The sequence below is a fragment of the Hemitrygon akajei genome, chromosome 20 (assembly GCF_048418815.1).
Source record: "Hemitrygon akajei chromosome 20, sHemAka1.3, whole genome shotgun sequence".
In the NCBI taxonomy this organism is placed as follows: domain Eukaryota; kingdom Metazoa; phylum Chordata; class Chondrichthyes; order Myliobatiformes; family Dasyatidae; genus Hemitrygon; species Hemitrygon akajei.
The window spans coordinates 62,734,642-62,761,193 of record NC_133143.1 but is presented as its reverse complement, the minus strand read 5'-3'; the positions used below and the strand labels follow the sequence as shown (position 1 = coordinate 62,761,193).

Here is a 26,552-nt window from a genome sequence, read left to right as displayed (position 1 = left end):
AAAAGAGACTGACTGAGAGAAGCCAATGGACATATTGAATTTTTCTGTAGTTTTACAATTATTTCCCCCTTGGCCAATGCTGGATGGCAATCTTCAATACAGAAACTTGAAGCAGTTTGTATGCATTTACCAATCATTATTATTGTCTGCACCTGACAGTAAAGGATTATAAGTCCTTTGGGTGTTTAGATTCATGCAGTTCAGAAGAAGCCCTTCTTCGGAATACCATCAGCAGTGTCTTTTTATTATCTGCAGTGTATATATATTTTGTAAGTGGAAGTAGAATGGATGGTTGAGAATGTTATGACAATTAGAATTTCTTTTTCCACATTCAGAGTTGCTTTTCTTTCTGACCGAACACAATTTGGAGTGTTATGCCGTTAATCTATTCATGCTTGAATGCACTTGATGCCTCTTCTCATCCTGGTAAATAGGCCTGGCGTATAGCAGATTTTGGGAAGATCAACCAGTCACTCGGGAGATGGTTTCTCTTGCAGGAATACCTCAGCTGATTTTCCACAGGATTATGGTAATACCCTATTATGTGTCAAAGTTGAATTCCTTTTAGTGAATGTAGGAGAGCCATGTAGAATTTAGCCTATGAGGAAATAATGAAGTATTTTCTAAAGCAAGAAGACTCCAGTTGAATAAAGCATTTAAAACATTAAAACAAATAAAATGAATTTCAATTTGACAACAGACCTTTTAATTATATTTGAATGTAAAAGAAATAGGCATGTTTAAGATTAGAGGTGGGAGGCCACCAGAGAAAACTTCTTCAAGCAAGCTGTGGTGCGCATTTGGAATGAGCTGCCAGATATAGTTGGTTAAGGCAGGCAAATTAGCAACATTTAAAAACAAGTTTGATAAGTGTGTGGGTAGGAGAGCTTTCGAGGCCTATAGGTCAAACATGGGCTTTGGGACTCTTCGCACCATTCAGGCCTTTAATTCCAGGACAAATCCTGGTCTGTCTCCAATGATCATCTTATTTAGCTCATCAAACGTTTATATCTGGGAAACAGCACGAATGGAAAAGGCTTCAGAAAGTGATGGACACAGTCCAGCCCTTCATAAGCAAAGCCCTCCTGCCATTGAGTAGATTGTTATGGAGTCCTACCACAAGAAAGCAGCATCCATCATTAAAAGACCTCCACCATTCAGGCCACGCCCTCTTCTCACTATTGTTTTCACAGGAGGTACAGGAGCCTCCAGTCACAGCACCAGGTTCAGGAAATTATCCCCTAACAATCACCAGGCTCCTGAACTGGCATGGATAACTTCAGTCACCACTACACTGCAATGTACAGACTCACTTTCAAAGGCTCTACTTGATTGCTTGTCATTCTTTGTTTACCTATGTTTTTCTTGTAGGTTCTATTGCATTTCTTTTTCTCTGTAAATGCCTACAAGAAACTGAATCTCCAGTTAGTATATGGTAATCTGTATGTACTTTGATAATAAATGTACTTTGAGCTAACTGCGTCTAAAATTCATTGCCCTGACTCAGTTTCATTCCATCTGACATCAAAGCTCTCAATCCTGCCTTGTTATCTCCATATTCAACACTCATGTCCGAAGTTCAAAGTAAATTCATTATCAAAGTACATATATGCCACCATATACTGGGCATCCAATCAGTGTGACAGCAAACTCTGCAAATACGAAACTAAAGAAATAATAATAATAAAGAAATCAACAATAAGTATTGAGAACATCAGATGAAGAGTCCATGAAAGTGAGTCCATAGGTTGTGGGAACATTCCAGTAATGGGGGGAGTGAAGTTATCTCCTTTGGTTCAAGAGCCTGATGGTTGAGGGGCAATAACTGTTCCTGAACCCGGTAGTGTGGATCCTGAGGCTCTTGTGCCTTCTTCCTGATGACAGCAGCGAGAAGAGAACATGTCCTGGGTGGTGAGGTCCCCGATGATGGATGCCACCTTCCTGTGACAATGTTTCATGCAGATGTGCTTAATGCTCTAGCCTTTCATCCTTAAACTCTTAAGAAGCTGATTTAAAACTCACTACCATCTTTTTTCTAACTTTCCACCAAGTTCAATCCACCCTCATATTTACGTCTAAATCACTTCCTGGTCGTGCCATCATTTTAGGTTACTTCACTTGGCCTACAACCCCACTGAAGCCTTTTGTTTCTCCAATTTCATTTTCTCCCTCATTGTTGACAACTACACCTTCAGCTCCTCAGGTACTTCGCTCAAAACCTCTTTCTTGAAAATCAGCCGGAAAGTTCAAAGTAAATGTATTATCAAAGTGAGTATATGTTACCATATATTGCCTTGAGATTTATTTTCTTGTAGGCATTTACAGGAAAAAATACAACAGAATCTACAAGAAAACCAGACACAAAGTAAGAATGACAAACAGCTAAGTAGAGCCCTTGAAAGTGAACTTATAATTCGTAGATTCAGTTCAGAGTTAGGATGAGTGAAGCTATCCATGGTGGTTCAGGAGCCGGATGGTTGTAGAGTAGTAATTGTTTCTGAACCTGGTGGTGCGGAGCCTAAGTCCTCCTGCCTGATGGTAGTAGCGGGAAAGGCGCATGACCTGGATGGTGGATAAGTAGACTTTGTAAGACAGACGAAGGGGCCATAGTGGAGAATATATTGTTGAGGTTGCAAACGATTGGGTTTTAGCTGTATTATGTAAAAGGGCAAAGATCTGTAGTTTCTAGCAAATGGTGGGTTCCATTTTTCTAATGTTTATTGGAGGAAAAAGAGAGTCAACAAGGGATGAAATTTGAATGGGCATTTGGTCACTATGGACAGGGAGCACTAAATGTGAGATGGGGAGATATTGTTGTCACCAGTATGCAGCTAAAGGTTAATTCCAGTCATTGATGATGTCACCCAGAGCAACATCAAAGAAGTAGCAATGCACACAAAATGCTGGAGGAACTCAGCAGGTCAGGCAGCATCTATGGAAATAAATAAACATTTGACATTTTAGGCCAAGACCCTTTATCAGGACCCTGATGAAGAGGCTCAGCCCGAAGCATCGACTGTTTATTCATTTCCGTAGATGCTGCCTGACATGCTGAGTTCCTCCAGCAGTTTGTATGTGTTGCTCAGGATTTCCTGCATCTGCAGAATCTCTTGGGTGTTTCAAAGAAGCAGAGAAAGGAAGTGAGGATAAATCTTAAGGGGACAGCTAATGGTGCGTACTTGAGAAGGTTTTGCAGCTGAATCATTGAATATAATTTGATGGATATAAATTTTAACAAAGCATTGGATGTCTCACATAGATGGATGACAGGGCAGCAGTGTTGAAGGAGTAAGGTATGGTTGACTATTTCAGAGGCTATAGAGAGGGCAAGGAGGAATGGTGCACCAAGGTCACAATCACAAAGGAAATCATTTGTGACATTAATTAGACTGTTCAATGCTGCTGTGGAGACCTGATTCAATCATGTAGAGGAATTCCAATTACAACTAAATGGAGCACACATCTGAAAATTAGCTCTCTAAGAATTCAGCTTACTTAGTGAAATTGTTTTTTTTGTTACAATTGAAGTTAAGATTCCAATATGCAGTTAGTAAGAGTTATGCAGTCGGAAATATGTTAATATTACAATTGAATCATTGAAACTTGTTCTCCTCTGTGTAAGTGGTGCTTTTTGCAGGTTTGCAGAATTATTATTTAATAGAAGCTTTGGTTATCACCTACAGATTTATAGGTTTTTAAATGGCTAGAGAAAATCAGCGAGTATAAATTTACAAGAAAATATTGCAGTGCCACAAAAAGGAAGCTACCTATGTAATCATTTGATATACAAAACTTCTTCACTTGGCAAATTTACAATAAAAAAATTGTACCGCATACATTGTTAATGGGAGTACACATTAAGGTGAAGACCTGTTTTATTTAATAAATGGGTTTGTGATTCACTGCACTAAAGGATGCTGGAGTGTTTGTAAGTGTGTGCTAGTATGCCCAGTGACACGCTATTATGAGGATTGACAGCGTCTGTCAAGCATTTTGATAGCTTGAGCAGTAGATCACTCGAACAGCAACAATACTCCTATGTAGAAAATATCACATGTTCCCCCAATTTACAGGGAAACTGCAATAACATTTTATCATGGTTGAGGGCCCAGTAGCTGCTTCCTATTAAACTTGGCCTTTTGGATACCTGTCCAGGATTAATTTGTTGATTTCAAATGGAAACTCAGTCCCCTCCACTGAAGCATGACTTGCTAGGAGCTGCACAATCTGAATGACAATTATGTTGTAGACTGTTTTAGGCCATTACAAACATGGGCCCTGTGGAAGGCAAAGAATTCGGCAGCTGATTTTAATAACATGTCCAATTTAAGCTGTCAGTTATGTGTGCACTTGTGGGATAGTTCTAAGAAGGATAACATAACAAAAGTTCTAACGTGCTATTATAATGATACACTTGAAAACATATTTTTGAATTAAAGAATAACCATTTCCCCCAAAGAGATTTATATCTACACTAAATGGCAGTGTTTGAAAGTTGCAGATTAAATAGTGAGCTATCTCGGGAGATTTCATTCATGAATGTAATGGTTAGTTTTCATTTCTTGTATTTAATAAGGATACATAAATCAAATTATGATTTTTCTTGTTACTGTAGTTATTAACTCTGCTCCATCCTCCTTGGCATCTCTTGAATTCTGCAGGTGGAGCTTGGTAGGTATCATTTGAACACTAATGTGTTTTTGCAATGTAAAATTAGTTTGTGTCTAGAATGTGTTTAGTTATTGGATACGGAGAAATTTTTCTTAAAATGAACTGACTTTTCAAAAATTGATCCAAAAATATAATGAACTGCCAGAGACATTCTTTAGCCTGATAATCTCTGTTAAATCTGAGATGGTGAGATTGTAGAAATGAAGTTGCAATATTATTGATGTGGTCATGTTTTTTTAAGATTTGATCTGAAAATTTATACAGTACTGTGTAGAAGTCTTAGGTGTGTGTGTACTGTATGTATATGTGTATATGTATATGTATATGTATACATTTTTTTTTGTATTTTCTTCCCTTTGGTCCTATTACTTGAAAGATACTGTTTCATTTAAGAATATACTTAGATCGATTGATGTTATAAGCCCAGTTAGTATTGAAGTAGGTTATTTTTCCCTTAACTTTAAACTATTGAAGTAAACAATAGATGAGTTTTAAAAAAAAATTTATCATGGTTTGCACGTAATCTAACAGAACTAAAATCGGATTATCACCCTAGCACTGAGAAATGTGTTATTGTGTTTTAAGATATTTTTGGTATTTCTGCAAAATAACTTAATTACCAAGGCATAAAGAAATGTAAGTACTTTATCATGGAGCATGTTAATGATATGAGTTCTTAAAAAAAGCCATGACAATTCAGTTTAAATTATAATGCTTTTCTCACAATTTGCTGCCGTGGATGGTACTGATTCTCACTGGATTAACCTGCAAAGGCTCTGACACCCAGCTGAATTTAAACGTAATTAGTTATTCTTTGTGGACCTAGCCCAATTTTAAGCATGTGTAGGTTATTAGACAACAAAGATTCTTGCATTGAAGCTTAATTTTTACCTCACGTCTTTTATCCATTTTCATATCACCACATCCTTTCATGCACCACACAATGTTGCTGTGACTGGGGGACCCGAGTTAAAAGGAAAGATTGCACAAGTTAGGACTTTCTTCCTTGAAACGTCGAAGACTGAGGGGAGATTTGATAGAGGCATACAAAATTATGAGGGATAAAGATAGGGTAAATGCAAGCAGGCTTTTTCCATTGAGGTTTGGTAGGACTACAACTAGAGGTCATGGGTTAAGGGTGAAAGGTGAAAAGTTTAAGGGGAACGTTAAGGGAGATTTCTTCACTCAGATGGTTGTGAGAGTGTGGAATGAGCTGCCAGTGCAAGTGATGCATGGGAGCTCGATTTCAACATTTAAGAGAAGTTGTATAGGTACATGAATGGTAGGGCTGCAGGTCAATGGGAGTAGGCAGTTTAAATGGTTTGGCACAGACTAGATGGGCTGAAGGGCCTGTTTCTGAGCTTCACTTTTCTATAACTATGACTGTAATGATGTAAATCATTTTAATATTTATACTTCCATCACTTAGCACATGACACACTTGGATGCTAAACTGGTCTGTTGGATCAAAAACAACAATTGCAGAGCTGTGCCATGTATGTATAAATACCACAGCCCACTTTTTATTGCACCCATATTTCATTAAATATAATTAAAATGCATTTCAGTTTGACAATAGATTGTTTTCATTGATTAGTTTTTGAGACCAAGCAGAGCAGTAACAAACGTATGAGCTACTACCACCATTCTTTGTTGCCTCTGGACGGGAGGACAGGAGCCTTGCTCCCATACCTATTTTACAAGAACAGTTTTTACCCTGCAACCATTAAACTCCTGGACCAGCATGGATAACTTCACTCACCTCAACTCTAAGTTGATTCTGCAGCCTACGGGCTCACTTTCAAAGACTCTTTTGAAGGAAAATATAGTGGGGATATCCGAACTGAGGTTTTTACATAGAGAGCCGTGGGTGCGTGGAATGCCCTGCATGAGTGGCAGTAGAGGCAGATACATTAGGGGCATTTAAGAAACTCTTAGATAGGCACATAGATGGTAGAAAAATGGAAGACTATGTAGAAGGGAAGGGTTAGATGGATCTTGAAGTAAATTAAAGGGTCGGCATAACATTGTGGGCTGAAGGGCCTGTACTGTTCTACATTGTTCTATGTTTACAACTCGTGCTCTTAGGGTTTTTTTTATTTGCACAGTTTGTCTTTGTTTGCACATTGGTTGTTTGTCAGTCTGTCTGTTTATATGCAGTTTTTCATAAAATTATATTTTATTGCTGTTTTTTTCCTGTAAATGCATGCAAGAAAATTAATCTCAGGTTAGTATATGATAACATACACCTACTTTGATAATGAATGTACTTTGAACTTTGTAGTTGAGTTTTGAACTTGGAACAAGTAAAACAGAATGGTACAGGCCTTCTCTGAAGTGTGTGTCACACAGAGGTGATCATGATTTGGGTATATTTAAAACAGAGGTTGATGGGTACTTAATTAATAAAGGCGTCAAAGGTTATGGGGAGAAGGCAGGGGGTTGAGAATGATAGTAAATCAGCCATGAAAGAATAGTGGAGCTGACTCAATGAGCCAAATGGGCTAACTCTGCTCCTATCTCTTATAATCTTATGGAATTTCATGGAAGCCAAGGCTAAATAAAGCATTGTTGAATGAAGCATTGTCTGTAGTGTACTTGGTCTTTTTGTACTTTGTTCTGATTTTCAAAGTGAATTGTACCATCCACGACACGCCCAGACTCGATGCAGAATATTGCCAGACAGCACTTTTTACAGTAGTTCTCACTGCACTGCTGGACCTAACCTTCAAGAAGATTCTTATTACAATGGAACCAATCTTCAGAACAATTTTTGCCTCCTGAGCCAAAGATTCAAGATTGTTTGATGTCCTTTCCAGTGGAGAATGAGATCATTGTTACTTCAGATCCAATGCAGCATATTAAAAAAAACATACTATAAAGAACACAATAATAATAAAAACACAATAAATATAAAATCATAAGATATATATAAGATTGATTATATGTACATAAAATTACATTAGGTACAGGAGTGTCTGTACAGAAGGTGACACTGACAAGGAAATGATAAAGTAGAGGTGGTGGGGGCACGGGAGCAGTTGTGACTGATCTTAGTCACTGGAGGAACACAGAAGCTGGTGGTATACAAGTCTTTATTCAGCATAACAAACAGGCTTCATTCTGGAGACACTCTCAATAGAGGCTCGCAAACCCAAGGGTACATCACATTTTTATACCCTTAAGGTCAAGAGGTAACAGGAGGTGATTTAATATAATTTCAATGGAATGACATTGCTTACTTCAATACTTTGGTTAACAGACAGTTACTTTGAGATACATAGTGGAAGCATGTTGTAATTGATCAGCCAACTCTGAATATCTGAGCACCTTTGGGATAAATTAATTAACACAAGTATTCTAAAACCTTTTCTCGACAGAGAGCCAGACACACAAAATTAATCTTGTCAGGGCTATCTCTGAGTGCACAAATATGGCAAGTACAAGAAAACTATTGATTGCCTACTCCTTGTGGCCATGTTTGATGTGTTAAGTGACAGCATCCGTGTGGTCTGCCAGCTTGCACTCAAGTCACGATGGTGCACGTAACTTGGCCATGTTGCTTTGTTTTATGCAAGCCAATTAACACAGCTCCATTCTCTTCATGTTTGGCACTTGCATATAAAATCTCTTTGTCTTTTAATTTAATTTACTGCTTGCAGTTTACAAAAAAAAAATTGCAGTCTAATTGCAAACTTCCTGAACTTATTTACATTTACAATATGAATTGATTAATATCTGCTATATTCACGTAACTTCAGAATACTCCCTAACAGAGGGTTTAGTGGGTGGAGGTGTTGATCAGCCTTACTGTTTGGGGAGTGTTTTTTTTATGTCTGATGGTTCTGGTGTGGCATGGAAGTCAGTAATCAAGCTGCATTAAAGATTGAAATAAATTTATTATCAAAGTACACATATATCACCATATACAGCCCTGAGATTCATTTTCTTCCCAACCAGACAGACAACAACCAATGTGCAAAATAAATCAATAAATTGCAAATATAAAAAAGGAAATAATAATAAATAATAAGCAATAAATATTGAGAGCATGAGATGACATGTCTCTGAAAGTGAGTCCAGTTCAGTGATGGGGCAAGGTAAAATTGAGTGAAATTACCTCCTCTGGTTCAAGAACTTGATAGATGAGAGGTAATAACTGTTCCTGACCCTGGTGGTGTGGGTCCTGAGCCTCCAGTATCTTCTTCCTGATGGCAGTAGCAAGAAGCGAGCATAGCCTGGGTGGTGGAGATCCTTGATGATGGATGCTGCTTTACTGTGAAAGCGCTCCTTGTAGTTGTACTCAGTAGTTGGGTGGACTGTATCTGTGATGGACCGGGCTGTATCCACTACTTTTTGTAGGATTTTCCATACAAGGGCATTGGTGTTTCTGTACCAAGCAGCAAGATATTCAGTCTCCACCACACATCTATAGAAGTTTGTCAAAGTTTTAGATAATATGGAGAATCTTTGCAAACTTCTAAGAAAGTAGAGGCTTGCTGGACCCAGGACAGACGCTCTGAAATGATACAAACTGTATGGAGACCGAGCTTCAAATTGTCAACTTTTTCTTTTAACTAAGGAGAGATTGGGCTTTACACTTGACAATTGTAAAATCAAAATGCATTACCAACCTGTCTTTGTCATTTAATATTGTCCTCTGATACAATGGAAAAGGCGTACCACCTTTTCCAAACAGAATCCAGTTTATTATCACTGACATATGTCATGAAATTCATTGTTTTGTGGCAGCAGTACAGTGCAAAACATAAAAAGACTATAAATTACAGTAAGAAATATATATTTTAAAAATTAAATAAGTAGTGCAAAAATATTGAGGCACTGTTCATAGATGGTTCATTACCCATACAGAAATCTGATGGCAGAGCTGAAGAAGCTTTTCCTAAAATGTTGAGTGTGTGTCTTCAGGCTCCTGTATCATCTCTGTGACAGTAGTACTAAGATGAGAGCATGCCCTGAACAAAAGGGGGCCCTCATGATGGATGCCACCTTTTTGAGGCATTATCTATTGAAAATGTCCACGATGTAGGGGAGTTTACAACACTCTGCATGTCTTTCCTGATCCTGTGCCATGGCTCCTCCATACCAGATGATGATGCGACCAGTTAGAATACACTCCACAGTACTGTAACATCTGTAGAAATTTGCTTGAATCTTTGGTGATATACCTCAAAGGAACCTAGTGGGAAACACTGGCACAAGCTAATTCACAATAGAGAAGGAGCATTCAAGTTAAGATTCTAGGGTCCTTTTGTTAGAAGCAAACAGACCCCCAACAAAAACCGCATTGTACAACATACATGTCTTAGCTGATTGAAATTTTGACAAGGCTAATCAATGTACAAGTGATTTTTGCAAAGGAATATACTATTGAACTGTTACAAATGAATTCAAGTCCGGTGTCTCTGATTACATGAGTTAGGTTTTGTGAGTACAAGAGAGGTCATTATTGATCACAAACCAATAGAGACTTTCAAAATGTAAAGAAAAGCTTGAAAAAAGTGTTAACATCTTGAATTTTCAACAGCTGTCAAGTCTGCATGATCAATACTCAGTAATTTGGATGATGTTTTGTCTTTATTTATGTATTCTGGTTAAAACAAATAGACAGTTCTGTAGAGGTTTTATGCTGCTTAGATTTTTAACTACCTGTCTTTGCCTCTCCTCTGATTTGTTCGTTAATGATTCATTCTTCTGTGATTTCTGTGTAGCTCTGTTAGGCATATGCTAACATCTGTCAAATGGGTGGTTTGGGTCAGAGGATAATCAACCTTTCCCTATATTCAGGTCCTCAAGTAACTGGACGTTGCCAGGACTTAAGTTATAGGGAAAGGTTGAATAGGTTAAGACTTTATTTCCTACAGTGTAGAAGAATATACGGAATTAAGAGGGATATAGATAGGGTAACTGCAAGCAGGCTTTTTCCACTGAGGTTGGGTAAGACAAGAATTAGAGGTCATGGATTAAAAGTGAAATGTGAAATGATTAATGGGAACATGAGTGGGATTTCTTCACTCTGTGTGATGAGAGTGTGGAACGAGCTGCCAGCAGAAGTGGTGGATATGGTATGATTTCAATATTTAAGAGAAAATTTGGTAGGTACATGCATGGAAAGAGTTTGGAGGGCTACGGTCTCGGTGCAGAGACTCATCAACCTAATAGTCGTCAGGCAGAAGAGCTTGTTTCTGTGCAGTAGTATCCTATAATTCTATGACTCTACAAGAAAGAAGTAAATACTGCTTTTTTGTACCGCCAAGCTATGTATTTCTTTTGAGATACAGCTGAGATTAGGCCCTTCCAGTCCTTCGAGTTGCACTGCCCAGAAGCCCCCGAAACCCCAATAAAACCATAACCTAATCATAGGACAATTTACAATGATCAAATTAACCTACCCAGTACATCTTTGAACTGTGGGAGGAAACCAGAGGACACGGGGAATATCTACGCATTCCCCAGGGAGGACATGTAGACTCCTTGCAGAGGACGCCGGGATTCAACTCCAATCTGTGATAACATCACACTAACTGCTAAGCGATCATTGTCATATTCTTGTCATTTGTGCTCAAAAGCACCAATGATCTGCATGTTTTACCCATGGCTGCATTGTTAATAGGACACTTAGGAAGTCTTTGAGCTGTAGATCCTCAAGTTAGATGCAATAAATAGCAAGTTATAGGACCGATGACTTTTTAAGCAATTCAAGGATCCAAGGATTTAAAAGCATGAGGGTTCAAGATGGTGTTGGTGAAATATGGTGATGTTTTGCACACAACTTACAAAACTACAAGATTTGCTTTACAATAATCCCTGAGGATATCCCCGGGGCCGGATATGATACACCTCAGGTTGCTGTGGGAATTGAGAGAAGAAATCGCTGGAGCATTAGCTATGATCTTTGAATCCTCTTTGGCTACAAGGGAAGTGCCGGAGGACTGGAGAATAGCAAATATAGTTCCCTTGTTTAAAAAAGGTAATAAGGAGAAACCTGGGAACTATAGACCGGTGAGTTTTACTTCAGTGGTCTGCAAACTACTGGAAAGGATTCTTAAGGATAGGATCTATGAGCATTTGGAGAAGTACAGTCTACTCATGGATAGTCAACATGGCTTTGTGAAGGGAAGATCGTGCCTCACGAGCCTGATTGGGTTTTTTGAAGATGTAACAAAAGAAATTGATGAGGGTAGGGCAGTGGGTGTAGTCTACATGGACTTCAGCAAGGCATTTGACAAGGTCCGTCACGAGAGACTCATCCAGAAAGTCATGAGGCATAGGATAAGTGGAACCTTGGCTGTTTGGATAAAAAATTGGCTTAAAGGAAGAAAGCAGAGGGTAGTTGTGGAAGGAAAGTATTCTGCCTGGAGGTCGGTGACTAGTGAAGTGCCACAGGGATCTGTTCTGGGACCCCTGCTCTTTGTGATTTTTATAAATGACCTGGATGTAGAGGCAGAAGGATGGGCGAGTAAGTTTGCGAATGACACAAAGATTGGAGGAGTTGTGGATGGAGCTGCAGGTTGTCAAAGGTTACAAGAGGATATAGACAGGCTGCAGAGTTGGGCAGAAAAGTGGCAGATGGAGTTCAATCCAGATAAGTGTGAGGTGATGCATTTTGGAAGGACAAACCAGAAGACTGAGTACAGGATCAATGGTCAGTTACTTAAGAATGTGGAAGAACAAAGGGACCTTGGGGTTCAAATCCATACATCTCTCAAGGTCGCTGCGCAGGTTGATAGGGTAGTTAAGAAGGCCTATGGGATGCTAGGCTTCATTAACAGGGGGATTGAGTTCAAGAGTAGAGAGGTGATGTTGCAACTCTACAAGTCTCTGGTGAGACTGCACTTAGAGTATTGTGTTCAGTTCTGGTCACCTTATTATAGGAAGGATGTGGAAGCTATGGAGAGGGTGCAGAGGAGATTTACCAGGATGTTGCCTGGTTTGGAGAACAAGTCATATGAAGCAAGGTTAGCAGAGCTGGGACTTTTCTCTTTGGAGTGTAAAAGAATGAGAGGGGACTTGATAGAGGTCTACAAGATTATGAGAGGCATAGATAGGGTGGATAGTCAGTACCTGTTTCCCAGGGCACCAGTAGCAAACGCCAGAGGGCATATGTACAAAATTAAGGGAGGGAAGTTTAGGGGAGACATCAGGGGTAAGTTTTTTTACACAGAGGGTTGTGAGTGCCTGGAATGACTTGCCAGGGATGGTGGTGGAGGCTAAAACATTAGGGATATTTAAGAGCCTCTTGGACAGGCACATGGATGAAAGAAAAATAGAAGGTTATAGGGTAGTGTGGGTTTAGTACATTTTTTAAGGATGAGATGGGTCGGCACAACATGAAGGGCTGAAGGGCCTGTACTGTGCTGTAATGTTCTATGGTTCTATAATAGTAGTCACTACTAACTAACTGCACTTATAGCTGAAATATAATGGAATCTCTATTCTAAGGTTTGCCATTGGGTAATCCTTTGTGCACAAATTGGAGGTTTCCTTACTGAGTCGGCACAGTAGCAAGGCAATTAGCTCAATTGCTTTATAATGCCATTGATCACTGATTGGGGTTCAATTCCCGCCACTGTCTATAAAGAGTTTGTATATTCCTGATTTACTCCCACATTCCAAAGAGACACAGACTAGGGCTAGTAAGTTGCGGGCGTGCTATATCACTGCCTGAAGTGTGATGACACTTGTGGGCTTTTTCCCGCCCAATCCTTGCTGATTTTATACGACTCGTTTCACTGTATGTTTCCACGTTCATATGACAAATAAAGCTAATTTGTTCTTCCCTCAGCTGTGCTATCCATAGCTTATGTAGTATCATCATCTATAAAAATAGAATCAGAGATGTGAAGTGTTAATATATTTATGTTGAAATTTGTAATGAAAATTATTAGTCAATAGTCTCGGCCGGGGATATGGAGTAGCACAAGGCAAAATGTAATGTGTCTTTTTAGGCGTTTGTACATACAGGTGGATATGAAGGTTTCCACAGCCTTTTTTTTGCCATGCACCAATATCATTATACAAGGGATTCATCTTCCCCACAGACAGTCACAAAACAATGAAGACCTGGAACCTGTTCAATGAAAATCATTCACCCCACCACTCAAGAAAACAAATCACGCAAATGGCAACAATAATTATTAATAGTTACACTGAAGAATAAAAAATAATTGCAGATGCTGGAAGTGAGAAATTAAAACAATATGCTGGAAATACTCAGCAGGTCATATTGCATCTGTGAGAAGAGAAACTGAACTAATGTTTCAGATCAAAGGCCATTCATTAGGACTGGGATAGAGACAAACGAAGCCTGCAGGGAGGATGTTGTCTCTGATGGCATCCATGATGACCATGTGAATAAGCTGTAAACAACAGACTACTGATGCCAGACAATTACAGAAGAGTATTGATAATGGCTGGGGTCACCCATCTTGTAAAGACACTGTCCAGAAAGCACTGGTGAACCACTTCTGTAGAAAAATTTGCCGAGAACAATCATAGTCGTGGAAAGACCATGATCATCCATGTCATACAAAACATGATGATGATGACAACGATAACAGCGATAACAGCATGGTAACAATCTATTCTGGCCCAACGAGACTGTGCTACTCAGTTATACCCATGTGACCCATCAACCTACCAACCCATACATCTTTGGACTGTGGGAGGAAACTGGAGCACCCGGAGGCCACCCACTTGGTCACAGGGAGAACGTGCAAACTTCTTACAGACAGTGGCAGAATTGTACCTGGGTCACTGGCGCTATAATAGCATTGCGTTAGCTGCTCACTCTTTATTCTGCACTTTTTCACTTTATTCTGCATTTGGTTATTGTTTTACCTTGTTCTAGCTCAACACGCTGTGTAGAGATTTGATCTGTAGGAGCAGTATGCAAGACAAGCTTTTCACTTAGCTCGCAAATGTTGCCATGCTTCTGGTGCCAACGTAGCACGCCCACAGCATACTCACCTGTACGTCATTGGAATTTGGGAAGAAACTGAAGCACCTGAGACAGAGCCCGACAGTTCACAGGGAGAACACACAAACTCCTTATAGACAGTGACGGAAACTGAACCTGGGTGGCTGTAATAACATTATAGTAATCACTGCACTACCAAGGTGATGGATAAATGCAATTTCTCAATTGATAAATTGATACAGGGTTGATACCTACAACCCTCTACCAGGCTTGATGGGCAGTGCGCCTAATCATTATGGAATGTGAATCACACACTTTGATTGAGATTGGAGGGAAAGATGTATATGGGAATTAGTTCAAAGTAAGTTTATTATTAATGTACATGTATATCACCATATACAATCCTGAGATTCATTGTCTTGCAGGCATTCACAGTAGATCAAAGAAATAAATAGAATAAATGAAAAACTACACACAAAGACCAACAGCCAATGTGCAGAAGAAGACAAACCTTCCAAACAGAAGAAAAATCAAACAATAATAATAAATATATAAGTAATATTGAGAACATGAGTTGGAGGGTCCCTGAGATTCCATGGGTTGTAGAATCAGTTCATTTTTGAAATGAGTAAAGTTATCCAATCTGGTTCAGGAGCATGATGGTTGAAGAGTAATAACTGTTCCTGAACCTGGTGCTATGGGATCTAAGACTCTGGTACCTCCTTCCTGATGGTAGCAGCGAGAAGAGAGCGTGGTCTGGATGGTGGATGCTGCTTTCTTGTAGATGTGCTGAGTTTGTGTGTGCCATATATATATATAGAAATTCAAAAATAAATATTTATTGACATTAGATGTAGGGTTCTACATTTTATGAAGGAGTCACTAGTCAAATGAAAATAGAATGCTTTGTGCATATTCTTTTGAACTATTTATATGCAGCCTGTGCAAGCTATAGTGAGCACTGTCTCTTTAAAGTTTATTGACCATGCATTTAATAGCTTGGTTCAATTTGTGTATGCTGGGCTGAGTTAGAATCACTTTAATGTCATGTCATAAATCCAGTATCATTTGGCAGTATAAATGCAGTATCATTTTGGAAGACACTAACTAGAATGAGTTGAATGACTTTATGGGGTCAAACGGCAGATAACTGGTCAACTCTGCTTGAACTTTGACCTTAAACTACTCATCTGCAACTTTTGACAGGCTAGGGCTTGACCCGAAGCTTCTGGCGAAAATTCTGAACATGAGTTCAGGTCGATGCTGGTCAAGTGATACCTACAACCCTGTACCGGGAGTGATGGACAGTGTGCCTTCTGCTAACGATTATCAAGGTGGATTTGCAACAGCCTTAATGGCAAAGGTAGGCTTGTGTGTATTTTTCTTAAACAAAGGAGTCAGGTCCACTTTCCTGCCACTTCCAAGTCTTCAAATGCCACATACGATACAGTCTGCTGAGAGAGGGCGGAAACTCTGTAGACAAGACTCAGGTTTTCTTAGCAGGAGAATGGGGTTGAGAGGGATAATAACTCAGCCGTGATGAAATGGCAGAACGGATATGATGGGCCAAATGGCCTAATTCTGCTCTTATGTCTTATTCTTTATCCATCTGATTGACCATGTCCTGTATTACTATTAAGATGAATTTATTTATTTCTGTAGAGATACAGCACCTTTAGAGTAATGTTCTGTAATTAGAGTTGCAGACCCTTTTGGCCCAACGAGACGACACCGCCCCATTGCACCCATGTACCCAATTAACCTACTGACCCATACTTCTTTTGAACGTGGGAGAAAACCTGAGCACAAGGAGGAAACCCATGCAGTCACAAGGAGAACGTACAAACTCCTTACAGGCAGCAGCGGGAATTGAACCTGAGTCACAGGTGCTGTTACAGCATTATGATAATTGCTAACCATAATGAGATTGTATAACTTGCATCCCTCCAAACACATTTATTTATAGATGCCATTGACTACTAGCTTCTGAAAAACTATTTTTGTTACTTCAAGAAAGTGATTGTACTAGTTGCCATCATTTGATGTCTAATACAATGGCTGTTAGGTAGCAGAGATAGTTTGTGAATAAATCTACAAGTCCTTGGATAGTACTCCTTGATTTTGCTACTTTCTAGGTGACTCCTCAGTTTAAAACGGTCCTCTCTGCTCTTGGATGCCTTTGCTATTACTACAGATCTTATCCCTCATAAATTTGTATAGTTCAATCTTCTTCAACCTACAAGCTCAGTCTCTCTAATTAAAAATAATTCATCCCAAGCAGTTAATGTTTTCTGCACCCTCTCCAGTGAAAACACATGCTTGCTATAGTGCGGTGACCAGAACAGCACATGGTATTTGGGTTTTGGCCAAACCAGTATTTTGTGAAGTTGCATAAAGGCTTCCTGGATTCTATACTCTATGCTCTGGCCAATGAATTTAAGCATCTCCTATGCCTTCTTCACTACCATTTTAAATTGAGATACAGTGCGGAATCGGCCCTACGAACCCGCTGCCCAGCAGTCCACCGATGTATTCTGAGCCTAATCATGGGACAATTTACAATGACCAATGAATCTACCAATGTCTTTGGGCTGTGGGAGGAAATGAGAGTACATGGAGGAACCTTATGCAGTTACGGGGAGAAAGTACAAACTCCATACAGGCAGTGGCAGGAATTTAATCCGGGTCACCTGTACTATAAAGTGTTATGCTAACTACTACGCTATTTACCTGTAGTACAACTTTCTGGTATCTTTCTCCTTATCTCTGTCTTGATTGGCTGTCCTTGAAGAAAATGGCCCCGGGTTCAACACACATAGCCAGAGGACATATCGACTGCATTTATCTTATAATTTAATTCTTGGATTATACAACATACAGCACAGCATGGGCCCTTTGGCCAACAATCTTGTGCCAACTCTTTAACATTTCCTCCCACGTAGTCCTCCATTTTTTTCATCCATGTGTCTACCTTGGAGTCTCTTAAAATGTCCCTAGTGTGTTTGCCTCCACCACAGCTCCTGGCAAGTGCATTTCATGCACCCACCACTCTCTGTGTAAAAAATATTGGACCTCCCTCTAACATTTCTCCTATTTTTTCCTCCAAACGCCTTAAAGGTATACCGCCTTGTATTAGTCATTTCCATCCTGGAAAAAAGTCTCTGGCTCTCCACTCTATCTATGCCTCTTATCATCTTGTACACCTCTATCAAGTCACCTCTCATCCTCCTTCGCTCCAGAGAGAAAAGCACCAGCTCTCTCAACCTATCCTCATAAGACATGCTTTCCAATCTAGGCAGCATCACAGTAGATCTCCTCTGTGGGCTTCCTATATAATGTGGCAACCAGAAATGAACACAATGTGGATTTAAACTCAGGAGAGTATTGGACCAGTCTGCTTAGCTTCTTCATTTGGAAAACCTACCTTGCCGTCGGTCAATCTGGTGAGCCATTGATCCACTCCGGGTACAGTATATCCTTTCATAGTTAGGGAGACTAGATTGTGCTGTGGAGTTCACATCTAGAATATTGTGTAGTAAATTTGCAAACTCCTGTAAGGAGATCGTATGCTCTCCACGTGACCACTTGGGTTTCCTCCAGGAGTTCCTGTTTCCTCCCAGAGTACAAAGACCTACCGGGTAGGCTAATTGGTCATTGTAAATTGTCCCGTGATTACATTAGGGTTAATTGGGTTTGTTGGGGGTTGCTGGGGCAGGGTGAGTCGAAGGGCCGGAAAGGCCAACTCCATGCTGTATCGCTAAATAAAGATAAAATAAAAACAACAGAGCTCAATATAATCAGGAGTAGATGCCCTTATACTTGTATTCAAACCCTCTTGCAGTAAACGGCAGCACAACATTTTCCTGCCTAGTTGCTTGTTCACGTGTATGTATCTCTCAGTGTTTAATGTACTAGGAAAACTTGGACCCTCTGAACCCTCCATGGTTTTCTGGGTCTTCTCTTTATTAACACTTGCGATGTTGTGTAGTGAGGGGATGTTGGAAGAGGGCATTTGTTAGGGAGTTCAAAGGAAATAGTAAACCCTTCTACCCACAGCACCTCCACTCCAGAATCTAAGTCAAGCTAAGTAATTGAGTCACAATACGCAGTCAATGCTTTTATGTTCTCAAGGTGGAGATTGTGCTCCATCATGTTATCAACTTGTTTACTGAGGCACATAAGAGAATTCAGATCTATTTGTTTATCTATCTATCACATGTACATCTCAACATACAGTGAAATGTAGCATTTATGTTAACAATCTGTACAACCTGAGGATGTGCTGGGGACAGCCCTCGGGTGTCACCACACATAGCATTTTGGCACCACATGGCACCAAAGTAGCATGCCTACAATGTTTAGCCAAAACAACAGCAGTAACAGAAACAACAAAACAGAACAGCAACAGCAAAACAAGCCCCTTCCCCACCCACCCACCCACCTACTCACACAGATGGACAAACCTCTAACCACAGTACAGGCTGTCCCGGGCCTCTGAACTCCAGCCCTTGGTCCTGGGCTCTCAGACTTGCGGACATCATGCCGCTGTCCTCCAGACAAGCCAACCCAGACGACTCGCCAGTCAAGCCCAAGACTCGCCGATCACAGGGCTGTGACCTTAATGCCATAAGACAAGGAGCAGAATTAGGCCATTCAGCCCCGTCGAGTAAATTAACCTCCTCCCCATTTAGATAACAGTCGCGCTATTGTTCCTTTTACTAAAATGCTTTATCATACATTTCCCAAAACTGTATTCCATCTGCCACTTGTTTACTTATTTTTTCCAATTTGTCTAAATCCTGCTATAATTGCATTGCTTCCTCAGCACTACCTACCCCTCCACCTATCTTTATATCATCCGCAAACTTTGCCACAAAGCCTTCAATTCCACTATCTAAATCATTGACAAACAATACAAAAACTAGTGGTCCCAATACTGACCCCTGAGGAACACCACTAGTCACTGGCAGCCAACCAGAAAAGGCCCCCCTTATTCCCACTCGCTGCCTCCTGCCTGTCAGCCATTCCTCTGTCCACACCAGTATCTTTTCTGTAATGCCATAGGATTTTATCTTATTAAGCAGCCTCATGTGTGGCACCTTGTCAAAAGCCTTCTGAAAATCCAAGTTAATGATATCCACTGCCTCTCCTTTGTCTACTCCGCTTGTTACTTCCTCGAAGAACTCTTAACAGGTTTGTCAGGCAACATTTCCCTTTACAGAAACCATGCTGACTTTGACTAGTTTTATCATTAGTCTCCAAGTACCCTGAAACCTTTTCCTTAATAATAGACTCCAACACCATCCCAACTACTGAGGTTAAGCTAACTGGCCTATAATTTCCTTTCTTTTGCCTTCCTCCCTTCTTAAAGAGTGGAGTGATATTTGCAATCTTCCGGTCCTCCAGAACCATGCCAAAATCAAGTGATTCTTGAAGATCATGACCAATGCATTTGTAATCTCTTCAGCAACCTCTCTCAGGACTCTGGGATGCCATCCAAATGATCCATATGATTTATCCACCTTAACGCCTTTGAGTTTCCCTAACGCTTTTTTAAAAAAAATTTTTTAATTAGTTTTTCAAAACATTTTACAAAATTAAAAACCCCAAATCCCAATGAGGAGCATTAATACAGTGCAAGATTAAGCATACAATAACAATATGCTACAAAGGAAGAGAATTTAACAAAAAAGCACCTAAATTAAAGACAAGTGAGCTTAGTGTCCTCCCCAAGCCCCACAACACAAGAAAAAAACAACAACAACTCCAGACCAACCACCACACAATATAAAGAGTATAAGTCCGGACAGTCAAACTCCCAGACTGTGAATACACTTAGCAACAGAGGATAATAATGCCTACTACCAGAAAAAAAAGGGAGCTGAAAGCAAGGGACCGAAAAGAAGAGGAAAAAAAAAGAAAAAAAAAACCCTAGTCAAGAGGAAGGTTATGAAAGTACCGGTACTCGATAAAAGGTCCCCAGACCTTATGGAACTTTAGATCCGAATTAAGAACTGAATAATGAATTTTTCTGAGGTCCAAGCAGGCCATAATGTCGTTAAGCCATTGCGCATGAGTGGGCGGGGCAACATCTCTCCATCTAAGGAGGATCAAGCGTCTCGCCAGGAGAGAGGCAAAGGATAGTATTCAGCATTTGGTCGGACCCAGACATAAATCTGTCTCGCCCCAAAAACCGAACAGAGCAATTAAGGGGTTAGGTTCTAGGTGCTGATTCAGAATACCCGATAATGTAGTGAAGACATCTTTCCAGAATTTCTCCAAGCTAGGACAGAACCAGTACATATGGATGAGAGAGGCCACGCCCCTCTTGCATTTATCACAGAGCGGACTAATGCCAGGGTAGAATCGAGATAGTTTAGATTTAGACATATGGGCTCTATGAACAATCTTAAACTGTAAAAGGCAATGGCGAGCACAAAGGGAGGTTGAGTTAACCGATTTGAGAACTGAGTCCCAGCTCTCCTCGGATAAGGAGATATTTAAATCCTGCTCCCAGGCCATTTTAATTTTATCCACAGGGGCCCATCGTAAGGCTGCTAGTTTATCTCGGATAATTGATATTAAACCTTTACCTAGTGGATTAATGGAAAGAAATAGGTCCATAGCATTTTTCGCAGGCATTTCAGGAAAGTTAGGAATTAAAGGAGCAGTAAAGTGTCGGATTTGGAGATATCTGAAAAAGTGAGCGTTAGGCAGGTTGAACTTAATAGAGAGCTGCTGAAAAGAAGCGAAGCGATTATCAATGAAGAGATCTTCAAAATGTCTAATGCCCTTCCTGTACCAAACATGGAATGCTGAATCGTACGTAGTAGGTAAAAAAAGGTGATTATGTGCGACAGGGCTAGAAACGGAAAACCCCTGGAAACCATAGCATTTCCTGAACTGAGCCCATATACGCAAAGTGTAACACTTTTACCTTTGTTAAAGCAATGACACTCACTGCTGCTCCCTAACACTCACGGACCTCTGGCGCACTGCTAGTGACTTCCACAGTGAAGAATAATGCAAAGTACCCATTAAGTTCATTTGTCATTTCTTTGTTCCCCATTACTATCTCTCCAGCATCATTTTCCAGTGGTCCAATATCAACTTTCACTTCCCTTTTGCTCTTTATATAATTGAAAAAAACTTTGCATATACCGCTTTATATTATTGGCTAGTTTTCCCTCAAATTTCATCTTTTCCCTTCTTATAACTTTTTAGTTGCCTTTTGTTGGATTTTAAAAGCTTCCCATTCACTTTTGCTACCTTATATGATGCCCTTTCCCTGGCTTTTATGCAATCCTTAACTTTCCTTGTCAGCCACAGTTATCTAGCCCTGCCATTTGAGAACAACTTCTTTTGTGGGACATATTTATCCTGTGCCTTGTGAAATATTCATAGAAACTTCAGCCATCTCTGCTCTGCTGCATTCCCACCAGTATCTTCCTCCAATCCACCTGGGCAAACCTCTCTCATGCCTTTGTAATTCCCTTTCTTCCATTGTGATACTGATGTGTGTGACTTATGCTTCTCCCTCTCAAATTGCAGTATGAATTCAATCATATTATGATCACTGACTCCTAACGGTTCCTTTACATTAAGCTCCTTAATAAGATCTGGGTTAGTACACTGCACTCAATCTAAGAAAGCCTTTCCCTGAGTAGACTCAAGCACAAACTGCTCTAAAAAGCCATCTCGTAGGTATTCAACAAATTCCCTCTCTTGCAATCAGATACCAACCTTATTCCAAATGCAACATGCATTTAAATACAGCACCATCAGTCCTGCATTCTTCACCCTTTTGAATTTTGCTTCTGTGCTACAATTTAACTCTTTGCTCTGCATTTGTACCCAATCTTTGGCTTGTCCTTCCATACATTCATGTTACATTCATCATCTACCGTAGATGTCGGATTATAAGCCGCTACTTTTTTCCCACATTTTGAACAGCTTTGAACTCTGCGGCCTTTACTACGGTGCGGCTAATGCATGATTTTTTTTCATGCCGCCAAAAACATTTTGCCTCGTAACAGTAGACCAATAAAATTGATGAGTAGTTCACAGAGGTCCAATGAAATTGTACGATAAATCAAGCGCACTTTCACAATTAAATTATTGTAAATCAGTCATTTGTACTCACCCTCATCAACATGGAAAACACTCGAAGAAAAGCATTGTGCTGCCTTTATGGCAGTTATTTAGTTTATAATATTTTCGCTTAGTAATTCATTTGTTAGTAATTTCTAGTTAAAGTTAGAAGTGTTTTAACTATATTTGTTTTCTGTACTACATCCCGGGATGCTATGACGTCACACCCGGTTTCGCCGCGTCTTGTGGGAAATACCGGTTTGCGATAAACGGGAAGGTGGGGGCGAGCGGCATTAGATCTGAGCGAACGCTGCTTTTAAGTTAAAGGCGATCAATAACTTTTCCTGGTAGGCTGCAGTATATATATTTTTTACCAGTCGTTAGGAGATATTGGAATCTTGTTCAGTAAAAAAGTATACGCAACGTAATTTGTGTGTTACCGATACGTATGTATATTTAAAAGTAGCCGCGTTACAGGTACGGTTCGAAAAAAAGCATTTGCAATATGTATTTGTTTATGTTACCATATGGATTTAATTAAAAGTTAAAAAATCCTCACGTGTAATATCTTTCTGTGTAAATATCTCATATTACAACGTGGGACACCTGCGACCGAAAATCCGGTGCGGCCTAAAATCCGGTGCGGCTTGTACAAGTACAAAATTGATTTTCTTTCTAAAATTAGAGCCTGTGGCTTTTAATCAGGTGCGCTCTGTAGTGCGAAATCTATGGTACTTGTAATCCTGTCGGCTCATCCTCAGCTCTATAATACTGGTTCCCACCCCTCTGCCAAATTAGTTTAAACCACTCGTGACAGCAGTAGTAAACATGCCCACAAGAATATTAGTGCCCATCGGATTCAAGTGCAACCCGTCCCTTTCGGACAGGTCACAGCTGCCATGCATTTATATGCTACCTTATTCTATTCGTATTCTCAATGTAATGTGGGACAGACAGGCAGCAATCCTGAGATTATTACCCTTGCTTCTCATCCTCCTTCCTAACTCTCTGTATTCTGTTTTCAGGACCTCCTCCCTTTTTTTAACTAGGTTGTTGGTACTAATAGGTACCACGACTTCTGGCTGCTCACCCTCCCTTTTCAGGAGGGTGGACGCATTCAGCAACATCGCAGATCCTGGCACCTGGGAGGCAAATTACTGTCCGTGTTTCTTTCTTGTGTCCACAGAATTACCTATCTGTCTCCCTAACTATAGACTCCCCTATTACTGCTGCCATCCTCTTCAGTTCCCTACCCTTCTGAGCCACAGGGCCAGACAGTGCCAGAGGCACAGCCGCTGTTGCTTCCCCCAGGTAAGAACCCTAACCCTAAACCCCTCCAACAGTACTCAAATTTATTGTACCACTATCTGTGTTCAAATACCTACTTCTGACAGCTCCCTTATACTTCCCTCTGATCAAGGCTTAAAAGTTATTCCCCTTTGTATTAGCTATTTCTGCCCTGGGAAAAATATCTCTGGCTATCCATTCAATCTATATTATTATCTTCTGTACTTATATCAAGTCACCTCACATCCTTCTTTGCTGCAGAGGGAAAAGCCCTCACTGATTCAACCTTTCCTTATAAGACATTAAGTGTCAGGTTGTGCACTTTATATCAGGCAAATGGAAAATCAGTCTGATTTTACTTTTAGTAGCTTGGTTCGGTAGTTTAAAATATAATTTGCCTCAAAATTTATCTCACATAATGCTTGAACGAACTTTTACTTGTCTAGCGAATTAAGATCTGAAGAGTACAATAAGGTTCTAAAGTCAGTTAATAAGTCACATTTAACTTTTGTTTTCTTCTGTTTAGGATCTGGGATTAGCTCAAAACTCTGCCACAAACACTAAAACCCCTGCACCACTGGGATCGTTGTCCCACCAGATTTACAGGATGATGTGTGCACGAGGCTACACGCAGAAAGATTTCTCCTCGGTGTTTCAGTTCCTGCGTGAAGAAGAAAATATATAAACCAGTCCAACGTCGAAGTGTGTCTTGGAAAGTGCAGTCATGAGAATTTGTCCGTGAATGGTCAAATAACTTAACTTATCTAACATAAAAAGGACAGAGTAAATCTGTAGCTGCAAATCATGATCCCAATGTGACTGTATAGTTTCTTAGAGAACAGCTTTTGAGAATATGTTCCCAGAGGTCGCTTATTTAACTGTGGGATTAGGTAATAAAAGCATTAGAAACTGGATTGCAAACAAGATAACCAGGAAGCTTTGAGGTACGAGTCTGTTACATATTATGTAGGTTTTTGATTTGTTACAGAGGGAAAAAACAAGGCATTAACTTTTAGTTTTATGTTTTGAGAGTTTCATTTCCACTCCCAAGAACTGACATGTTACAAATTTTCATTTTGGCATTGATTTTTCTTTCTCTGGATCATACATTGATCAGAATCAATTATAAATTCTTGACAAGTACTATTTCTTTAAATATTAAATTAATATGTGATAGTAAATTGAAATAAAATTCTATTAATCATGTATGGGATTCAATCAATAGTGTTTTTGTTTGCAGCAATCTGTTTAATTCGAGGCACAAGAGATTCTACAGAGGCTGGAAATCTGGAGCAACACACACAAAATGCTGGAGGAACTCAACAGGTCAGGCAGCATCTATGGAGGGGAATGAACAGTAAATGTTTCAGAAGGAGCCCCTTTCTCAGGACCCCAGTGTGTTGTGTCTGTTTAATTTGAGCTCTCACGGTAGTTTTGTGTTCAGATCCAAGTCCATTGGGACCCAGGCTAAGGCTACCCACTGTCATTTCACATATCGAGGCATAGAGTTATACAGCACAATAGCAAGCCCTTTGGCCTGATTTGTCCACTTCAATCCAGTTACCCAAACAAGCTAGTCCCATTTGCTTCTGTTTGACCCATATTCCTCTAAATCTTTACAAACTGTCAAAGCGAAGAGACTTTCACCGTCAGTCTAATTATATTTGATACTAATGTAAGATGATGCCCAGAAGAAGGCTTCTGCTGAATTTGTAAAGAACAATCATGGTCACAGACCATGATCGCCCACGTCATATGACACGACACATACTGATAATGATGACTAATAGAAGGAAATTTGCAAATCATTTGATGGAATAGATGATGGGGCATTTAAATTGAGGATGTTTTCTGCATGTTTCAAATTCTCCTTCATTATTACATACACTAGTGTGTTTCTTGACTCAAATTAGCACATAAATTACCAATAAACTAATAAAATAAACTATTTATACAGGGTAAATAGTTGGTAAATGGTATTAATATATATATGATTTTCAGGATAGAAATAATGAGTCAAACAGCCTGTTTTTGTGTTCTAGCACTCAGTAAATTTCTTTACAATATGCTCTTTCTATTTAGTAAATTAAGATATCAATACCCCCCATTGGGTTTTATTTTATTTATTTTAGTTTCTATTTAGAGATACAGCATGACATAGGCCCTTCTGGCCCTTTAAGCCTTGCTGCTGAGCAATCCCCCGATTTAATCCTAGCCTAATCACTAGACAATTTACAGTGACCAGTTAACTTACCAAACGGTTCATCTTTGGACTGTTGGAGAAAACTCAACACGGACACGGGGAGAATGAACAAATTCCATACAGGTAGCAACGGAATTAAACTCCAGTCTCCAACCTTCCAAGTTGTAATAGTGCCTCACTAATCGCTAGGCTACCATGGTACCCTTGTTCTTGTGAATGGCAGCCATGTTGAATTTCTGAATGTGCTTGGATATGTGCACACTTCAGGATCAGAATCAGGTTTATTATCTCCGGTATGTGTTGTGAAATTTGTTAAATTTAGCAGCAGCAGTTCAATGCAATACATGATATAGAAGAATA

The 26,552-nt window shown here is 39.8% G+C and overlaps 1 protein-coding gene across 1 annotated transcript in view; it reads left to right on the top strand.

Annotated features, from left to right (window-relative positions):
- LOC140713863 (3-hydroxyisobutyrate dehydrogenase, mitochondrial-like) overlaps positions 1 to 25,195 on the top strand; it is a 140,413-nt gene extending 115,218 nt beyond the window's left edge. The window contains exons 7-8 of the mRNA XM_073024465.1: positions 15,818 to 15,974; positions 24,516 to 25,195. Of these exons, the coding sequence (XP_072880566.1) occupies positions 15,818 to 15,974; positions 24,516 to 24,674 (316 nt within the window). The 3' untranslated portion in view covers positions 24,675 to 25,195. The remainder of the gene's footprint in view (positions 1 to 15,817; positions 15,975 to 24,515) is intronic.
- Positions 25,196 to 26,552: the final 1,357 nt, after the last annotated feature.